Genomic DNA, 16,360 nt, shown 5'->3' with positions numbered 1-16,360 from the left:
ACCTTGTCCCAGTAGCAAATCAGATCCTGGATTTCTACCATGCATTCACTCTTGTTATTTACAGACCTCGCTTTTCAATTTCATCCAGCAAAAGGAATTTCTACAAGAGATAACACAGACCTTTTAGCCCCTTTTCATTTAACTGGCACAACATTGTAAAGAATCACACTTAATAACATCCAAGTACTCTGTATCAGCATTCTAAATTTTATTTCCAAAAGTCCTAGCATGCTGTGCATAGATCGAGTGCATGGATCAGTGAATTCTAGTAACCTAATATAATTGCATGTTTTTCACAGGAAAGCATTTTCTAATGGCACTTTAACACTGGAACCGCATTCATTTACAGTTCTCAGAAATTATACACCTAGAGTCTGCTCTACTTATAGCACTACTCTACTCAAACCACTGACTCATTTTTTACATGGGTTATTTGAACAAGGTTTTGATTGTCACACTTAGACTTGCAGTGCACCTATAGATCAAATAAAACCTTTTCCAGATTTCCAGCTCCTGTGACGGTACCTTGATTCTCTTCATACTGATCAGCGTCTCTGACACCTTCTCTATAGCCGAGGGGAAGAACAGGGTGACTGTGAGTCTCACCACACCGTACAGGGAGATGGTCACAAAAACCCGACTGGGCGTCAGCGGCTCTCCGGTCAAAGCATACACTGAGAGGGTGATGAAGACTACGACCTTGCCAGCAACAAAGAAGGCAGCCATGTTGAGGCCTCGCAGATACGAGCTCTTCATGATGTCAGAGATCTCTATCCTACAAAGACACATTAGCACACTCCAACACACCCGCAGAAACCCAAGCCTGTCCAAACCAAAACGTTTTTTAAAATTATGTTTTGTAGTATTATATAGATGTATGGCTTCAGGTGTAACTTTTTGGCAAAAGACAGACGGACCTGTCTTTTGGTAAAGGTAAAGAACCAGGTAAAGAACATGCTCTGATGTAAATATTCTGTAAATATTAGGGGTTGACAAAAATTGATGATAAAAATCTGCGCAGAACAACTTGAGTGTTGATAATTGTCGCAAGACTTATGTCTAAACTGAGTAAAGCCATTCTCCTCCGTCTTGGTTGGAGAGTTTTCATCGTTGCTTTATTTCTATTGGTCATGCATCAATGTAACACAATCCGCAGAGGTCAAAGTTCATTAACATTTTGACCGCTTTGACCATGTTGTCTGCAAAGTATCTGTGGCTGCTTTGATGGGCGCAGTAAAAGTTTACTCTTCAGGTGCACTCGTTCGGTCTGTAATCGCTTGAGACATTTTCCTTCCGTTCTTCTTGTGCAGTTCTACCACCTTTGAATAGAGTGCACCAATACACCACCAATCACAATCGCATTAAGCGACAAGTAGAAGAATTGAGGCCAAAAACCAGGCATTATCGCATATTAAATGCTCTAAGAGTGACCATATAGTGACCATTTCACTATAGATAAAAACATTGAAAAAAAACGTATTTGCAACATCAAAATGGTGAGAAAGGAAGTTAGGACCCTCTCAGATGGTGGAAGGTTGTTTTCCCACACTGGCAATTCTGGCTAGATCTACCCCATCAGAGCAAATCAGAGGAATATCTGCTCTCTGAAGAGAGCAAGCCAGACCCGAGACCACACTGAAATGCTGACAGTCCTTAGTATGCATAGACTGTGACTGAAATAGTCTCAGAATTTTTTGCATGGTTTTCTGCTGATAATGTGCCTGTCCTTGGCAACCGCTTATTAAAATAAGATTTTGACTGAAGTATCTTTCTTGTCTTTATTATTTGCTATATAATTTAAATAATGTTCAAACCCCACTTACAACTATAGTGTCCCTGAGATACCTGAGTTGCCCAAGACTGTCCCTGTAACTACTGATGGATAAGGGCATCTGCTAAAGGCCATAAATGTAAATTTTATGTAAATGTTAACATGAGTGTGAAATACAGCACCCCCAAATAGATTTTACCTTCGGACTTCATTGAACAGAGCTGAAAATGGCTTCTCCCAGGCATACATCTTAATGATCCGGATTCCAGACACAACTTCGTTCATCATCCGTATTCTGTTGTCAGTGTGTCTAACAGTCTTGGCCCTATGAGTTTGAAAAGTGCAGTATGGGACATTATGAAACACTGCATCCAGTCCAAAAGTAGTCATTTCAAGGATTGGGCAGGTATGGACAAAGGAAAAAACCCTGTTCAGATGCCACCAGGACATTAGTACATGTTCCTTAGTCTTCAATATGCTCAGTCACTAAACACTGAACTAAAGCGCTGGGTGGTAGTAACCTAGTGGGTAACACACTCACCTGTGAACCATAAGACCCTGGTTCAAATCCCACTTACTACCATTGTGTCCCTGAGAAAGACACTTAACCCTAAGTTGCACCAGGGGGGGACTGTCCCTGTAACTACTGATTGTAAGTCACTCTGGATAAGGGCGTCTGATAAATGCTGTAAATGTAAATGTAAACTGCAAAAATATTGCTGGATCACAACATAAACATCTTCAGCAACAGGGCCTTCAAAGTAAAATGAAGCAGGTACCTGAAAGTGGAGAACAGATGACCGAAAAGTACTTGCACTGGGATCATAAGAAAGAGAACAGCCATTCCTGCTAGGCATGAAGCACCGATCTCCCACCACAGTAGTACAGTGACTCCTGCAGCCTGCACAGGACCAACCCAAACATAGTGCAAAAAAATAGTGACCTGCAAAAAATTGAAGTTGAAGTTTTATTATCATTTAAGTGTCATACAGTGGGTACGGAAAGTATTCAGTCCCCCTTCAAGAACACAGGATTGTTGACATTTTTGCAGATTTATTTACAAAGAAAAACTCAAATATCAGATGATATACCTTCATTTTGAGTCCAACTGTGTTTGATTATACAGATTGGACTTGGTTAGGAAAGCCCTCTCTATATAAAACCTTATTTCCATCCATAAATTCAAATCCACAATGTTGCAAGAAATTCATCAAAAGAATAGTACAGTGGATTCTACTGAACATTCAGCACATAGCTCAGAAGTGCATGCCAATTCACAATTCAAAATGATCAAATTAGGAAGGGAGGTTGAATAAAAAAAGCAGTGGTGCTGCACCAAACCTCACCTTGCGGTAGATCATGTGACACATGGCCACCCGGATCTTCATGCCAGCTCTCTGCACGTAGTAGAAGGACCAGCCCCATGGTGGTGAGGGATATGCCCAGCGCACATACATAAGCCTCGTAGAGGCTTATCCCTGGGCTGTATCCCTCAAAATAACGGATCAGCTTTCCCAACAACAGGGGCTGAATCACTTTAATCACTTCCTGTATAAGGAAATTATTATCAACACTGGTTTCATATAGCCACCCCCCAAAAAACAGCATATCAATAACCAGCACCTCTATAAATGTAAAAATCCCATAAACCGAGTAGGACCTCCAGTAGCATTTCATGAGAACTTTGCAGAGTTTGGGGGAACGCAGATCTTTGGCAGCCTGTTGAACTTCCCTATCCCAGCACCTATGGATAATGAGGGGGGACAAGCAGTTACACGTTGATCATCACACCACACCTTTTCACCAGGAACTGACAGGAAATACCTCTGTAATTCCTCTCCCAGTCGCTCAGATTCATCCTCCGGTAGGACTCGGTACATGTCATCCTCTTCCAAAGTCCGCTTCGCACCAATCCGGAACAAGGGGTTCAGACAGCTATAAATGGAGCCAGAAATTACAGTTGCAGCCTTTAACTCACTGTTTATACCAGAAATGAATGGCTGAAACAAATTGCGGCTCTGGCTTTCAGTGTCCCGCAGTTGCGCTGCTTACCAGAAGAAAACCTTGGAAAGCAGATTAGCTGAAGACAAGGGATTAGATTTCTTCTCGGTCCGTGACACGTCCATGCTGTATCGTGATGTGACTGCATGTGAATCAATTAATATCTGTTTGCATGCAGGTGTTTCCAACAATAAAAGAATCCAATAATTGCATGAAGCAGATTCAACCCGGCATCTTCCATTGCAAATTACTTGAAAGATCCTGACGCCGCTTAGTCCCGCCCACGCGAAACGTGATTGGGGGAAATACTGTGATGGACAACGTATTGAAAACCTGCAGAATACACATGGTATATTTATTACTCAGTACATGAAGTACATCAAACATAAAAAAAACTGTAAAATAATATATTTTTTTTATTATATTGCATTTCCAATACACATTTGACCCCACATTCTAGAAAATCTGATTGACTGAACTCATGGTTGTTTTTTGTTTGCAAGAAAAATTAATTGATGTCTAAATTAATTATGGTAAATTTAACATATATACAACCACAAATGCATAAAATATAAAAATATTTACAATAACACATATAATAACACTAAAATGTCATAATAATACATATACACTCGCTTCTGCTTTGGAAAAATTGTGATTGTTGATGTAAAAACAAATTGACAAGTTCAAGAATCATGAGACGGATGCCATAAACTGGAAAACAATGATAATGCTGATATGACAGTCAATCCTTCAGTCCATCCTTCGTGTAGTAATTTGGAGTTTATGAAAGTTACCATTGTACCAGGGAGCTTGTTTTTTGTCATAGTTGTCTGGGTTGGTGCCACTTCATCCAAACAACACAGTTATGCGGTCCAGCTCTGAGTGAGTCAGATTTGATGGTGCCTTACCTACTATACTAAGCTCTGCCGACTACGTTCTTGGGGGCAGTGGAGGCCTAGCGGTTAAGGAAGCGGCCCCGTAATCAGAAGGTTGCCGGTTCGAATCCCGAGCCGCCAAGGTGCCACTGAGGTGTCACTGAGCAAAGCACCATCCCCACACACTGCTCCCCGGGCGCCTGTCATGGCTGCCCACTGCTCACTCAGGGTGATGGGTTAAATGCAGAGGACAAATTTCACTGTGTGCTGTGCTGCTGTGTATCACTTCACTTTAAGCTCTGTGAGCTTATCTAAAAACTGGTGTGATTGTTCGCTTTATCTTTGTATTTCGTGTCAATCTAACGGCATGAAAGTTTTACAGCACACGTTATCAAAAAGTGAGCTGAGATACTACTGTTCATTGGAAGGATCTTGATGGTGCTTACTGCAATATTGTAGCTGGGTATCAAATCCAGAGTGTTGTTGTGGCAGTGAGGGGGTCCAATTAAATTTTGTTTCATTTCAACAGATTCCAGAATGGAATTAAATGTAGTAAGAGAAGCAAGTAAAAGGCGAAATATGCTGCTTTCCTGTTGTCATTTTAATAACACGAGAGCTATGCATAACCATGACTTCAAATGATGTGGGTTTCCTTGAGTATGCTGTGCTATGGCTAATGTTGATGTATTCATCATAAATACAAGTTGCACCTACCCTACAACTATTTGTACATGGACAATGATCATTTGTATAACCTGGACGTGGATTTGTTCATGGCTAAATATTCATTAGGTTTAAGCCATGTTTCAGTAAGGCAGATAAAACATAGGGAATGATAGTTAAAAATGTCCTGAATTAATACCGTTTTTGATTATATCAATTATTTTTGGTGATTTCCGAATGCTTTAATCAAACATCATTTGTGCCAACGTGGATAAAAATTATTTTAGAATATGAATGTTTATCTTTACCAGCACTTTCAAATTTCCTCTGATGTCCGGAGCTCTGGCTCCAGGAATACATCTGACTAGTGTCTCTAAATTACATTCCATAAAATCGAGTTGCCAATTACTGGAGCTTTTTTTATTTGTGATATAGAAATTTAAATGCTGCTATATAAGGTGCCCCTGTGCACATGGTTAGTGTCAGAGAGACATTACCAAGGTAACCACAATTTGTAAACAATAACGTTTTACTCAATTTCATTAGAAAACTACACAGATCGGTAGCTCTTTTGGTGAGTAGCTACCGAAACATCACAGAGTAAATTTGGGTCAGAGTTAGCATTAACTATTTAATACTTTTATTTTTGCCTGATCAGAATATTAGCAAAGAGAACTGGTTTCGACTGAGATTCCTGCAAGAAGAACAACCCCTGCAAGAGATTCCTGGGAGACTGACACCAGCCACAGAGAAGACTCCTTCATATGAGGTTCTGCAGATCTTCAGAGTTCCAACTACACCCTAAATAATACTTTGCCCTCCTGGTCAGTGCTCCAGTGGCAGGTTTGCGGATCTGTGTCCTCAACGCTGAGGGACAGGAGGCCAAGGTCATCGGTGAGTTCAGATGTCTCTGTATTTTATGGACACTGTTCTAGCATAAAAAATAGAGAGTGGTGATACTGTTGATATCCCTTTGTGTGCTGGCATCGTGTTTCTTGGACTGCGCTCTTTTTTTCACGCCTTGCTTGTTTATTTGCATGATGCTGGAATCGTGTTGAGGTAAATTTGATGTGTTTAGTGGCTGTTTAAAGTGTTGTTGTTGAAGTGGAGGTTTTTAGACATGTAATGTTATATGTTTGGGTTGACTTTTTATCTTTTTTTAACATTAAAACATTTTAAACATTTACATTTACATTTACAGCATTTATCAGGCGCCCTTATCCAGAGCGACTTACAATCAGTAGTTACAGGGACAGTCTCCCCTGGAGACACTCAGGGTTAAGTGTCTTGCTCAGGGACACAATGGTAGTAAGTGGGATTCGAACCCGGGTCTTCTGGTTCATAGGTGAGTGTGTTACCCACTAGGCTACTACCACCAAACATTTTTAGGCACAGTTGGACACAAGAGTGCCAAATTCTGAATCAAACAGTACAATAAAAAAATGAAGTAGCAATGTTCTGTCAAACCTCCTTTCATTTGTCAGGGGGCACTGGTCAGATAGGTGACAGGAATTGGGGTGCTATATTAACAATTTTATTATTAGAGTTGTTGTTGTTATTAATTGCTCAGACTTGTTGGAGAAATATAATACATTAAACAGATCAAATTATTTAGCCTATTTGGAGAAAAGAGATGATTATAATGTGTAAATATGTCAAAACTGTCACAAGGGCCAAAAACAGGGGAAACAAAACCCGCAGGAATGTGGCGATTGCTAGAATTGAAAACAACTATACAGCTAAGTTGCAGGGTCTGCATAAAATTTCGCCATCCGCACCTGTCCCAGCCCATCCGGCAACCACGTACTTTATTTTTGGGTTAGTCCACATCGCCCTGGACTGGCACAGTCAGGTCAGGAGCTTCCTCCCTGAGTTTCTGCTCCGCTGCTTGGTCGCCATCTTGTGGACATGAAGAGGGGAAGTGGGGGTGACATACGGACACAAAACACACTCACGCAAATACACACAGAGACAGACAAAAGAGAGGATCTTCTGATTCCCTCTCTGGGCTCTCCGGGACCTCCCCAGGAACATGGGAGGCATGACCCTCTAGTGCTGCATCTTACCCCATGTGGTCTTCCTGCACTGGATCCTGGCTGGTTCTGGGTGTGGTGGTTGGGTTCGATCCATGGCTCGGGCTCTGGCCGATCGAACTCTGCCCTCAGTAGCTCCTGGAAGTCCCATTCTGTCTGTCTCCTCATTGCGCTGTGCCCCAGCCTCACGCTGACCCAATCAGACGCGATAGTATGGTGTTGATTTTGTCCGGGTCTGTGAGCGAGGGTAGATCATCAAAGTACACACCACAGGATGTTAGGAAGGCTCAATCGTGGCATAAACAGAGTTCTTTGGTGCATTGTATTATTGACAGCCGGCCCAGCGATGTGGATTAATTACATTATAATATATTATTATTAGTGGTGGGCCGTTATCGGCGTTAACATGCTGCGTTAATGTGAGACTCTTATCGGGCGATAAAAAAAACATTGCTGTTAATCTATTCACAAAGTTGGGTTGGGAGCTGGGTCTATACTACGCAAGCTATTGTGCCGGAGTTAAATGGTTACACTAGATTTATAAGTATATTTCTTCTTTCTTGTGTCTTTTAGTTTCCTATTTCCTAAAGACCTTTATTTAGTTTTTGAGACCCAGTTCAGGTCTCTTGGACACATGGCGTGAGTTGTGAGAGAGAGAGGTGCAGAAAGACGCGATGTGTGACGTGATGTGTGACGCGACCTTGCTTTTGTACAGAATATACTTTGCACAGCAAATCTCTTGGGTGTCAGCTCATCATTTGTGGTTCAAGAAACAAAATCAAAAAGTTACACAACGCAGAAGAAGAACCACTACACTATGATGACTTTCACTTTGATATTTTAGCGCGGATGTATACCTAGCCGAATTGCACTTTAGGGGGCGAGAACGAGTCTTTGAACTGTGAAATTACCACATCAAACGTGACGTGGTAACATGGATGCAGCTATTTAACTGAATAAACAGTTGGTAAACACAAGTACATCTTATTGAACGTAATTTATTTTCATCACCAATTATAATAGTAGAACAGCTTTCTCAAGCAGTTTGTGATGCATTTTGGAAACAGGAGATGAGCCCCTGGTCTAACACGCCACCTGGCTTGAGAAACCCGTTCTCAAACTTTTTCATTATTTGGGTAGCACACATATTCTGAATGCCTTCGGCAGAATTCAAATGAGCCATTTTAACCTAGATTACTCTAGATTCATCTAGATTAATTCCAAGATTACAGTGACCTTAATCTGGATTAGGAAAATTTATCTATGCCCACCTCTAACTATTATTATGGTTATTATTATGAAAGACACACCCTAAGATATGTACCACAACATAGAACAGTGGGGCAGTGGTGGCCTAGTGGTTAAGGAAGCAGCCCCGTAATCAGAAGGTTGCTGGTTTGAATCCCGATCTGCCAAGGTGCCACTGAGGTGCCACTGAGCAAAGCACCGTCCCCACACACTGCTCCCCGGGCGCCTGTCATGGCTGCCCACTGCTCACTCAGGGTGATGGGTTAAATGCAGAGGACAAATTTCACTGTGTGCACTGTGTGCTGTGCTGCTGTGTATCACGTGTGACAATCACTTCACTTTCACTTTAAAGAACAGGAAAGTACACACCATTAGTTTTGTGCAAAACATCTCCTTGTCCTTGAAACAAATGATCCAGATTTTCTATTCCGGTCACACTACATAAAAGCAAATCAGTCTGGCAATGATGCTTTAAACATGTACAGGAAGTGTGTCAATCTTAATGAGGGTTCTTTTCCCTATAGTTTTTTTTCTTTGACTACTTTCTTATAACCTAGTGGGTGGCCCAATTGCCTTGTGAACCCCAGGTTCAAATCCCATTGACATCTATTGTAACCCTGACTGGTTGTAACTACTGATAGTAAGTTCCTGTGGGTGAGGGTATCTGCACAATACCCTGAATGTGACTGTTGTAATGTGAAAGAATTCTGAATTGCTATGACCCGGTCCGGATGTTGTTACTGTGGTCCGTGATCCGGACCGGAGTTTCACATTAGTCCTGTGTAATGTTCCCTAATCGTTTTCACCTGTGTCTTCTTGTATAAAGCTGCCCTGTTTGTTTCTGTTCGCTGTCGGGTCTTTGTCGTGTTACACGTTCACCTGTTAGAAGATGTCTTCCGGTTTCGTGACGTCATGTGAATGCGTCCTTCTTCCTCGTCATCTATTCTCATCGTCTCCGTTCACCTGCCTTGTCATGCCACCATGGTTGTGATATGAATATTTTATGAAAGTTTGATTACGGTGCATTATTTTATATTCCAAACACATGAAAAGTGATTGTTCAAAACAACAATTTCTCCAACCTGTTTCCATTGGATACTCATATAGCATTGAACTTTGTCACATTTTTTGTGCCTCAGGATCTGCCCATTAGTTTTGGAACTGTTACTTTAATAATTAACCTCATTGGCTGAACAGACTTGCAAAATCAGCATAACATATTTAAAAAATGTCATGTCAATGTAGGGGTGCTACTGTTATCCATGAAGCAGTAAAACTCAATCCACAGTTTTTTGCAAAAAAATCAGGGAATAATTTAAAAAAAGGTGGCATGCTGTAAGGTCAAATGACAGGAACTGGAAAATGGGGAGGGAAAAGTCAGGAAGCTGTAATGTGGTGCATTAACCCATAATCCAGGATATTGTTTTTGACCCTTGCCTGTACACAGATCCCCAAAAGCATCCAGACCTAATGGTCTGTGACCTCATCTATGAAATCTGTGAAATATAAATTTTTGTGCTTTTTGATCTTTTTTGAATAACATACACATGGCTAATAAAATGATCTTGAACTTGCACGCAGCAGTGAGACAGTGAGGAAAAAAAACCCTGCGTTTGCTTTGCACGTGGCTTGAAGCTCTGCTGACTAGCAGAGTAGTTTTACCATGAAGAGTCGCTGTGAAATTAGTTAATTTAACAGGTTATTATTTTCTCACGGAACGTTTTGATGTCATTAGCGCACAGCCTTTCCTCACTGTCAGTAAGCAATAGAACACAATTCTGCCTTTACTTTCAGCAGACTTAGTTAATTGTGGCTGGTTAATGAGCAACTCGTTTCACATTATCATTAACACCTCTCACAGTCAACAGAGTGCAAGCCAGTGTGGTTTATTCCCAGATACTGACACATTTATATCCTTATAAATTCTTCTTTACTCCATTCAGGTAACGCACCTGTGCTCCACACACACACTCTCTCTGCAATGTGGGAAATGATTTGGTGCACGAGAGGAGGGCTACGTTTGGTACAGTTAGTGACCATTGGGGTCAAAGCCATTCCAGCTAAGGGTCACTAAGCTTTGGAATATATTAACCATCAATCCTTTTATGTCCGCTTAAACTGGATCTCAACATCGAAAGCCGAATCAGTCATCCTCCTCAGCAGGCTGCGTACCTTATGTCCCATAATCTAGGATCCGCAACATCTGCCTTGACAATGAGCAATATGGCGACAGAGATCGCAGCATTCATACTGACCACATCGGGATGGGTCCTCGTCTCCTCTACCATACCTACGGATTATTGGAAGGTGTCCTCCATCGACGGCACAGTGATTACGACAGCTACTTTCTGGTCTAACCTCTGGAAGACGTGCGTTACGGATTCCACTGGAGTGTCCAACTGCAAGGATTTCCCATCAATGCTGGCACTGGACGGTATGTTTTAGCACTTGATTATCACTTGAAATAGTCATGGTAACATATAAATAGATAAGTACATTAACTTTTACTCAACAAATATTATTGTCTAATTGTTTACTTTAGTTCAGTTTGTTGATTGCCATGGTAACCAACAGAAGTTCAACATCTGAAATCAGAAAGTGATTCTTGAACGATTCGCTTAATAACTCCTCTTACACGTTAAGAAGACCTTATTCTTTCAGCAAGCAGTCATCGATTTAGTTCCCAACACCTCTCCTCCAGAGTCAGGTTTTGTGGGTGGATTCTTGTTTCATCGATTTATCGCATCATCTACTTGATGAGGCATAGTGTTTCCATCACCTCTGAGCAAATTTCCACTTGATTAAAATTCCGAGATTATTGCCTCACAGAGCAATCGTAGCACAGATCAGGTCTTGCTCTGGAACGACTCGTTTGCCCTACAGGATGTCAATGTTTAGCTTCACTTTGTGGTGTTAAAGGCGATAAATTACATTTTCAGTGAGCTTTGGGCTTTTTCCTCTATGGTTCACTTGTTTTAAGGGTTACCACTAGGCTAATTTTTGCCAATAAATCACAAACTTTACTCCAGTGCCAAGACATGGCATGTCCAATCAGAATTGTGCTAAGAGAGAGGTTTAAAAAGAAAAGAAATGGACATGAAAAGATTTTAGTCATGAAAGAAGTTTTAAATTGTGAATAAAATGATGACAGTAAATGTATCTAATAGCGCAAATGTCGTGAACTTCCCCTGTGTTTGATCTCCAAAGCCTACATTCAGGTATGCAGAGGGCTGATGATCTCTGCTGTTTGCATGGGCTTCTTTGGGGCCATCTTTGCACTTGTTGGGATGAAATGCACAAAGATTGGCGGAACTGACCAGACCAAAGCCAGGATCGCCGGTTTTGCTGGGATGACGTATATAATAAGTGGTAGGCAATGTATATACTTCAATCCAATGAAAATCTGACCTATATGACCCTTCCAATGAAGTCATGAAGAACATGTCCATTCAGACTATGGCATGTTTGCAATTATATACAAAGAAAATTCTGATTCCAGTTGATTAAATCTGCACAGAAGTTCCAACTCGTTCCAAAATGTGTGAAGGAAAAGGCGAAGGAAGTAATGTGATCAAAAGATGCAGTTAATTCTCACACATGCATAAAACATGCATAAAACATGTGGATTGTTTAAAATCATTTGATGCACAAATAGAGTCAATCATTTGGTACATACCTAATTCATTACAATTCAAAGAAGAAAGGTTAAAAAAAATTGAAGAAAAAAAAATCTTATATACCAGCTCCTCCCAGCCCTCAATACATCTCAATACAGAACTGAAACAAGCATTGTTTTGTAATTATACATTTTAAACCAAATTGAACATTTTAAGCCACGGTTGTTTGTTCAGTCACTTAATGTAATCCTCCAGTGATCAGTGCAGTGATCTCTTTACAGGCATCAGCTCTTTGGCTGCGTGCTCTCTCTATGCACACAGGATAACGTCAGAGTTTTTTGACCCCATGTTCGTTGCTCAGAAGTGAGTATTTTATTTTAGGTCTTTGATGTATCACTTAGATTAAAGGTTTTCCTTGTTAATATAAAATTAATATTTTTCCTTTAAAGGTACGAGCTGGGAGTGGCCTTGTTCATTGGCTGGGCAGGTTCTGTACTGAGTATTTTGGGAGGAGGAGTGTTCTGCCTCTCTTTATCCAACAGTTTTAGCCAAAGGTTTGTAAAAGTCATGCAAACACTGCTGCACAACCATACTTATCTTATTTCCTTTCTGATTTCCTGGTTGATGGTGGAAAGCACTTGCTCTGCGTAGATCAACTAATCAACTTATTCAAGAGTAGAACAGTTTAACAGACACACACTTGACTTGAATGACCTCTTCTGGTAGATGTTGGTATTACAGGCCATCACTATTTTAAAATTCCCTTCTGTGTGTTCAGCTCCAGTCACACTGGCCGAGGAGGGTATGGCTACAATGGCGCAGTGTCCTCTCGCACTGCAGCCCACAGTCATCCAGCAAACCACAGGAGACCACCGGTGGACTACAGCACTGCCTCACGACACTTTGACAAGAATGCTTACGTGTGAAAGGCCAGAGGACCCAGGGAACTTGCACATGGTTGTGCCTCTGGCTTGAGATACAAATCCTGAAACATTGCCGCCTGTGGGAAGGAGCTAGATGAAGGGGGAGGGCCCTCTGCATGTTCCCTTGTGTGAAACTTAACTGAACTTCGGACTCAATTCAGTTTGGTTTTAAGTAGCGATCATTGGGAGAGTAGCTTAATTTAATAAAAGTCCATAGACTGTTTATGTCTGTATCTGTCATTAAATTATATATTGTGCTTGTTGCTTCGTATCAGTATGGATTCCTGTCATGAAAACCAAATGTTAACATGTTTTACAGGTTTGTTAGTGTGTGTGGTTAAAAAGTTCTGTATCAGTAATGTTTGGGTTGCAGATCACAAGCAACTAATCCCTCTCCCGTTCTTTTCAAAAGAATGGCATTTATCAGACGCCTTTATCCAGAGCTACTCACAATCAGCAGTGACAGGGACAGTCCTTGCTCAAGTGTCTTGCTCAGGTAGTAAGTGGGGTTTGAACCTTCTGGTTCATAGGTGAGTGTGTTACCCACTGGGCTACTACAACCCTTCAGTCCATAAAGGATTGTGCAACTCATTCATTGACTGGGAAATAAGGAAATCATTGCAATCCTGAATCCCAGAGTTTGAAACTCATTCTCGAGCCAAAAATGATGTTTTAACAAAAAAGGAGCAGTGGGGACTTTTACTGGGGAGCAATTTATAATTGCACTGTAAAGAAATTTTAAAGAGGCGCAATCAGAAGTCAAAAGCTGAGTTGGAAAGAAACATGGTTTTTGTGAGGAATTTGTAATTTGTTTTTGAAATAGGTCATTTTACTTTTACTCAAGTACATTTTACCCAAGTATTTTACTTTGCTACATCCCCTGGAAATCCCCTGTTACTGAGTAAAAAATTAAATGCTTGTTGCCCAATGTTGTCCAGATAATTAGTTTTTCAATTCTGAGTGTCTGTAGCCTAAATGTTTCTCACCACCATGCTTCACTGATGGTATTGGCCTGGTGATGAGTGGTGATTGGTTTTCTTCAAAACGTGAGGCTTGGCATTTACATCAAATACCAGAGAATTTTATTTCTCATTGTCTGACTGTCCTTCAGGTACCTTTTGGCAAATTTCAGGTAGGCTTCCATGTGCCTTTTATTAAAGGTCCCATATAGTGATCATTTCCCTTAGTGTCATTATTTAACATTAATATGAGTTCCCCTAACCTGTCTATGTTCCTGCAGTGACTAGAAATGGCGATAGGTGTAAAGAGTTCTTTGGTCATTCGGCTTCATCATTCAAAGAGCAGCAGCTTAGATGGTCGGATCTGGAATTTCTCCCCTTATATAAGAGGAAAGGTTTCCTCCTGTGTCTTATGCTTTGTCCTTGCAAAGAATTTCCCATTCCTCCCCTAATAAAGTAACTCCACCGCCCGTCATGGCTTCCAAACGTGCAAAGCATTTCAATTGCTCAATGATTGGATGTGAATCTGACCTATATGACCCTTCCAATTAAGTCATGAAGAACATGTCCATTCAGACTATGGCATGTTTAGGAAGCAGATCCGCCAAGGTGCCACTGAGGTGCCACTGATCAAGGTACCATCCCCACACGCTGCTCCCCGGGCGCCTTCCATGGCTGCCCACTGCTCACCAAGGGTGATGGTTAAAAGCAGAGGACACATTTCACTGTGTCACCATATGCTGTGCTGCAGTGTCTCACAATGACAATCACTTCACTAAAAAAAATAAATTGTCTCAGATGTTCCATCACATGAGACACTTAAGAACCAGTGGATTCATTAATTTAGTGTTAATTTTCTGGAAAAACACTACTTCCTGGTTGTGCCAAACAGTAAGTGTTGATGACGTAATTTCCATGAACGCCCGTGCACTTTGATTGGCCGCTCTCATCCTCATCCTGCCACTCTCCTCCTCATTTGCATTTTACGCACACACACCAAAACGGCACATCCTGGGAAAGCCCATTGTGGGACTGGCTAAAAGTGTCTGTAATTCTGCACCATGGCTGAATTTGGAAAGAGACTTCCGATACGGTATTAGGGGACAACTAAGACATGTAAAAAAGCAAAAAAATCATAATAGGGGACCTTTAAGGTGTAGTGTCCATCTGGCTACTCTACCACACAGGCCTGATTGGTGGATTGCTGCAGAGATGGTTGTCTTTCTAGAAGGTTCTCCTCTGACCATTGGGTTCTTGGTCACCTCCCTGAGAAAGGTCCTTCTCCCCAGGTCGCTCAGTTTAGGGGGCCTGATTTGTGCCTGGAGACAATCCTGTTTCGGAGGTCTACAGATAATTCCTGCTTGGTTTGTGCTCTGACATGAACTGTCTACTGTGGGACTAGAATTATCTAGAAGGTGTGTGCCTTTCCAAATCAGGCCCAGTCAATTGTTTTATCCGCAGGTAGACTCCAACATCTGCAGAAACATCTCAAGGATGATCAGGGGAAACAGGTTGAACCTGAGCTTAATTTTGAGTTTTATGGCAAAAGCTGTGAATACTTATACTGTACTTTCATGTGGTTTCTTTTTTATATTTTTAATAAATTTGCCAAAACCTTTTTTTCATACTGTCATTCTGGGGTGTTGTGTGTAAAAATCTGAGGAAAATTTTATTTAATCCGTTTTGGAATAAGAACGCAACATAACAAAATGTGGAAAATGTGATGTGCTGTGAATACTATCCGATGCACTGTGTGCTCAAGGTGCTCATTGGTTATAAAAAGAACAAAAAGCTCTGAATTATTGAACATTTTCACAGTTTTGCATACTTTGATTTTGGTTTTATTTTCTTTTATTGTAATGTTTGAGTTGGACCATACAATTCAGAATTTGGTACTTTTGTGGCCAACTTTTGCGGCAAACGTAACTAAGTGACGTTTACTCAAAGTAAATTCTAAATCAAGTATTTTTTTTACTTTTACTCAAGTATATTTTTAGATGGGACTTTTACTTGAGTAGAATGTAAGGACATTTTTTCAGTACGTTTTCCACCTCTGCTCAGAAGGGGCACCATTTGTGTCTGCACATGCCCAATCACAACAGAATAACAGGCCTACACAATAATGATCATAATTTAGTGTTTGTGTCGTGTGGGCATGCACACTTCCAAAGTTGACAGTAAACACCTTCAGTGATGAGCATAGCAACAACACCCACATTTCTCGGAAGACAGAACTCTCCATCTCCTGCCTCGAGCTCTGTTCATCT

General features: G+C 41.0%; 1 protein-coding gene and 1 pseudogene across 1 annotated transcript; one reads left to right on the top strand and one right to left on the bottom strand.

The window, feature by feature from the left end:
- The window catches only part of LOC114796878 (multidrug resistance-associated protein 4-like), a 40,776-nt pseudogene extending 36,732 nt beyond the window's left edge, over positions 1-4,044 (bottom strand).
- Positions 4,045-10,726: 6,682 nt separating this feature from the next.
- LOC114796982 (claudin-10-like) lies at positions 10,727-13,879 on the top strand. The gene is made up of 5 exons (XM_028991548.1): positions 10,727-11,028; positions 11,802-11,963; positions 12,493-12,574; positions 12,661-12,765; positions 12,990-13,879. The coding sequence occupies exons 1-5, from the start codon at positions 10,770-10,772 to the stop codon at positions 13,135-13,137; spliced, it is 756 nt and encodes a 251-aa protein (XP_028847381.1). The 5' UTR covers positions 10,727-10,769; the 3' UTR covers positions 13,138-13,879.
- The last annotated feature ends 2,481 nt before the right edge of the window (positions 13,880-16,360 follow it).

Source organism: Denticeps clupeoides, chromosome 9, assembly GCF_900700375.1.
Source record: "Denticeps clupeoides chromosome 9, fDenClu1.1, whole genome shotgun sequence".
Taxonomy (NCBI): Eukaryota; Metazoa; Chordata; class Actinopteri; order Clupeiformes; family Denticipitidae; genus Denticeps; species Denticeps clupeoides.
This window is presented reverse-complemented; position numbering and strand designations above follow the sequence as displayed.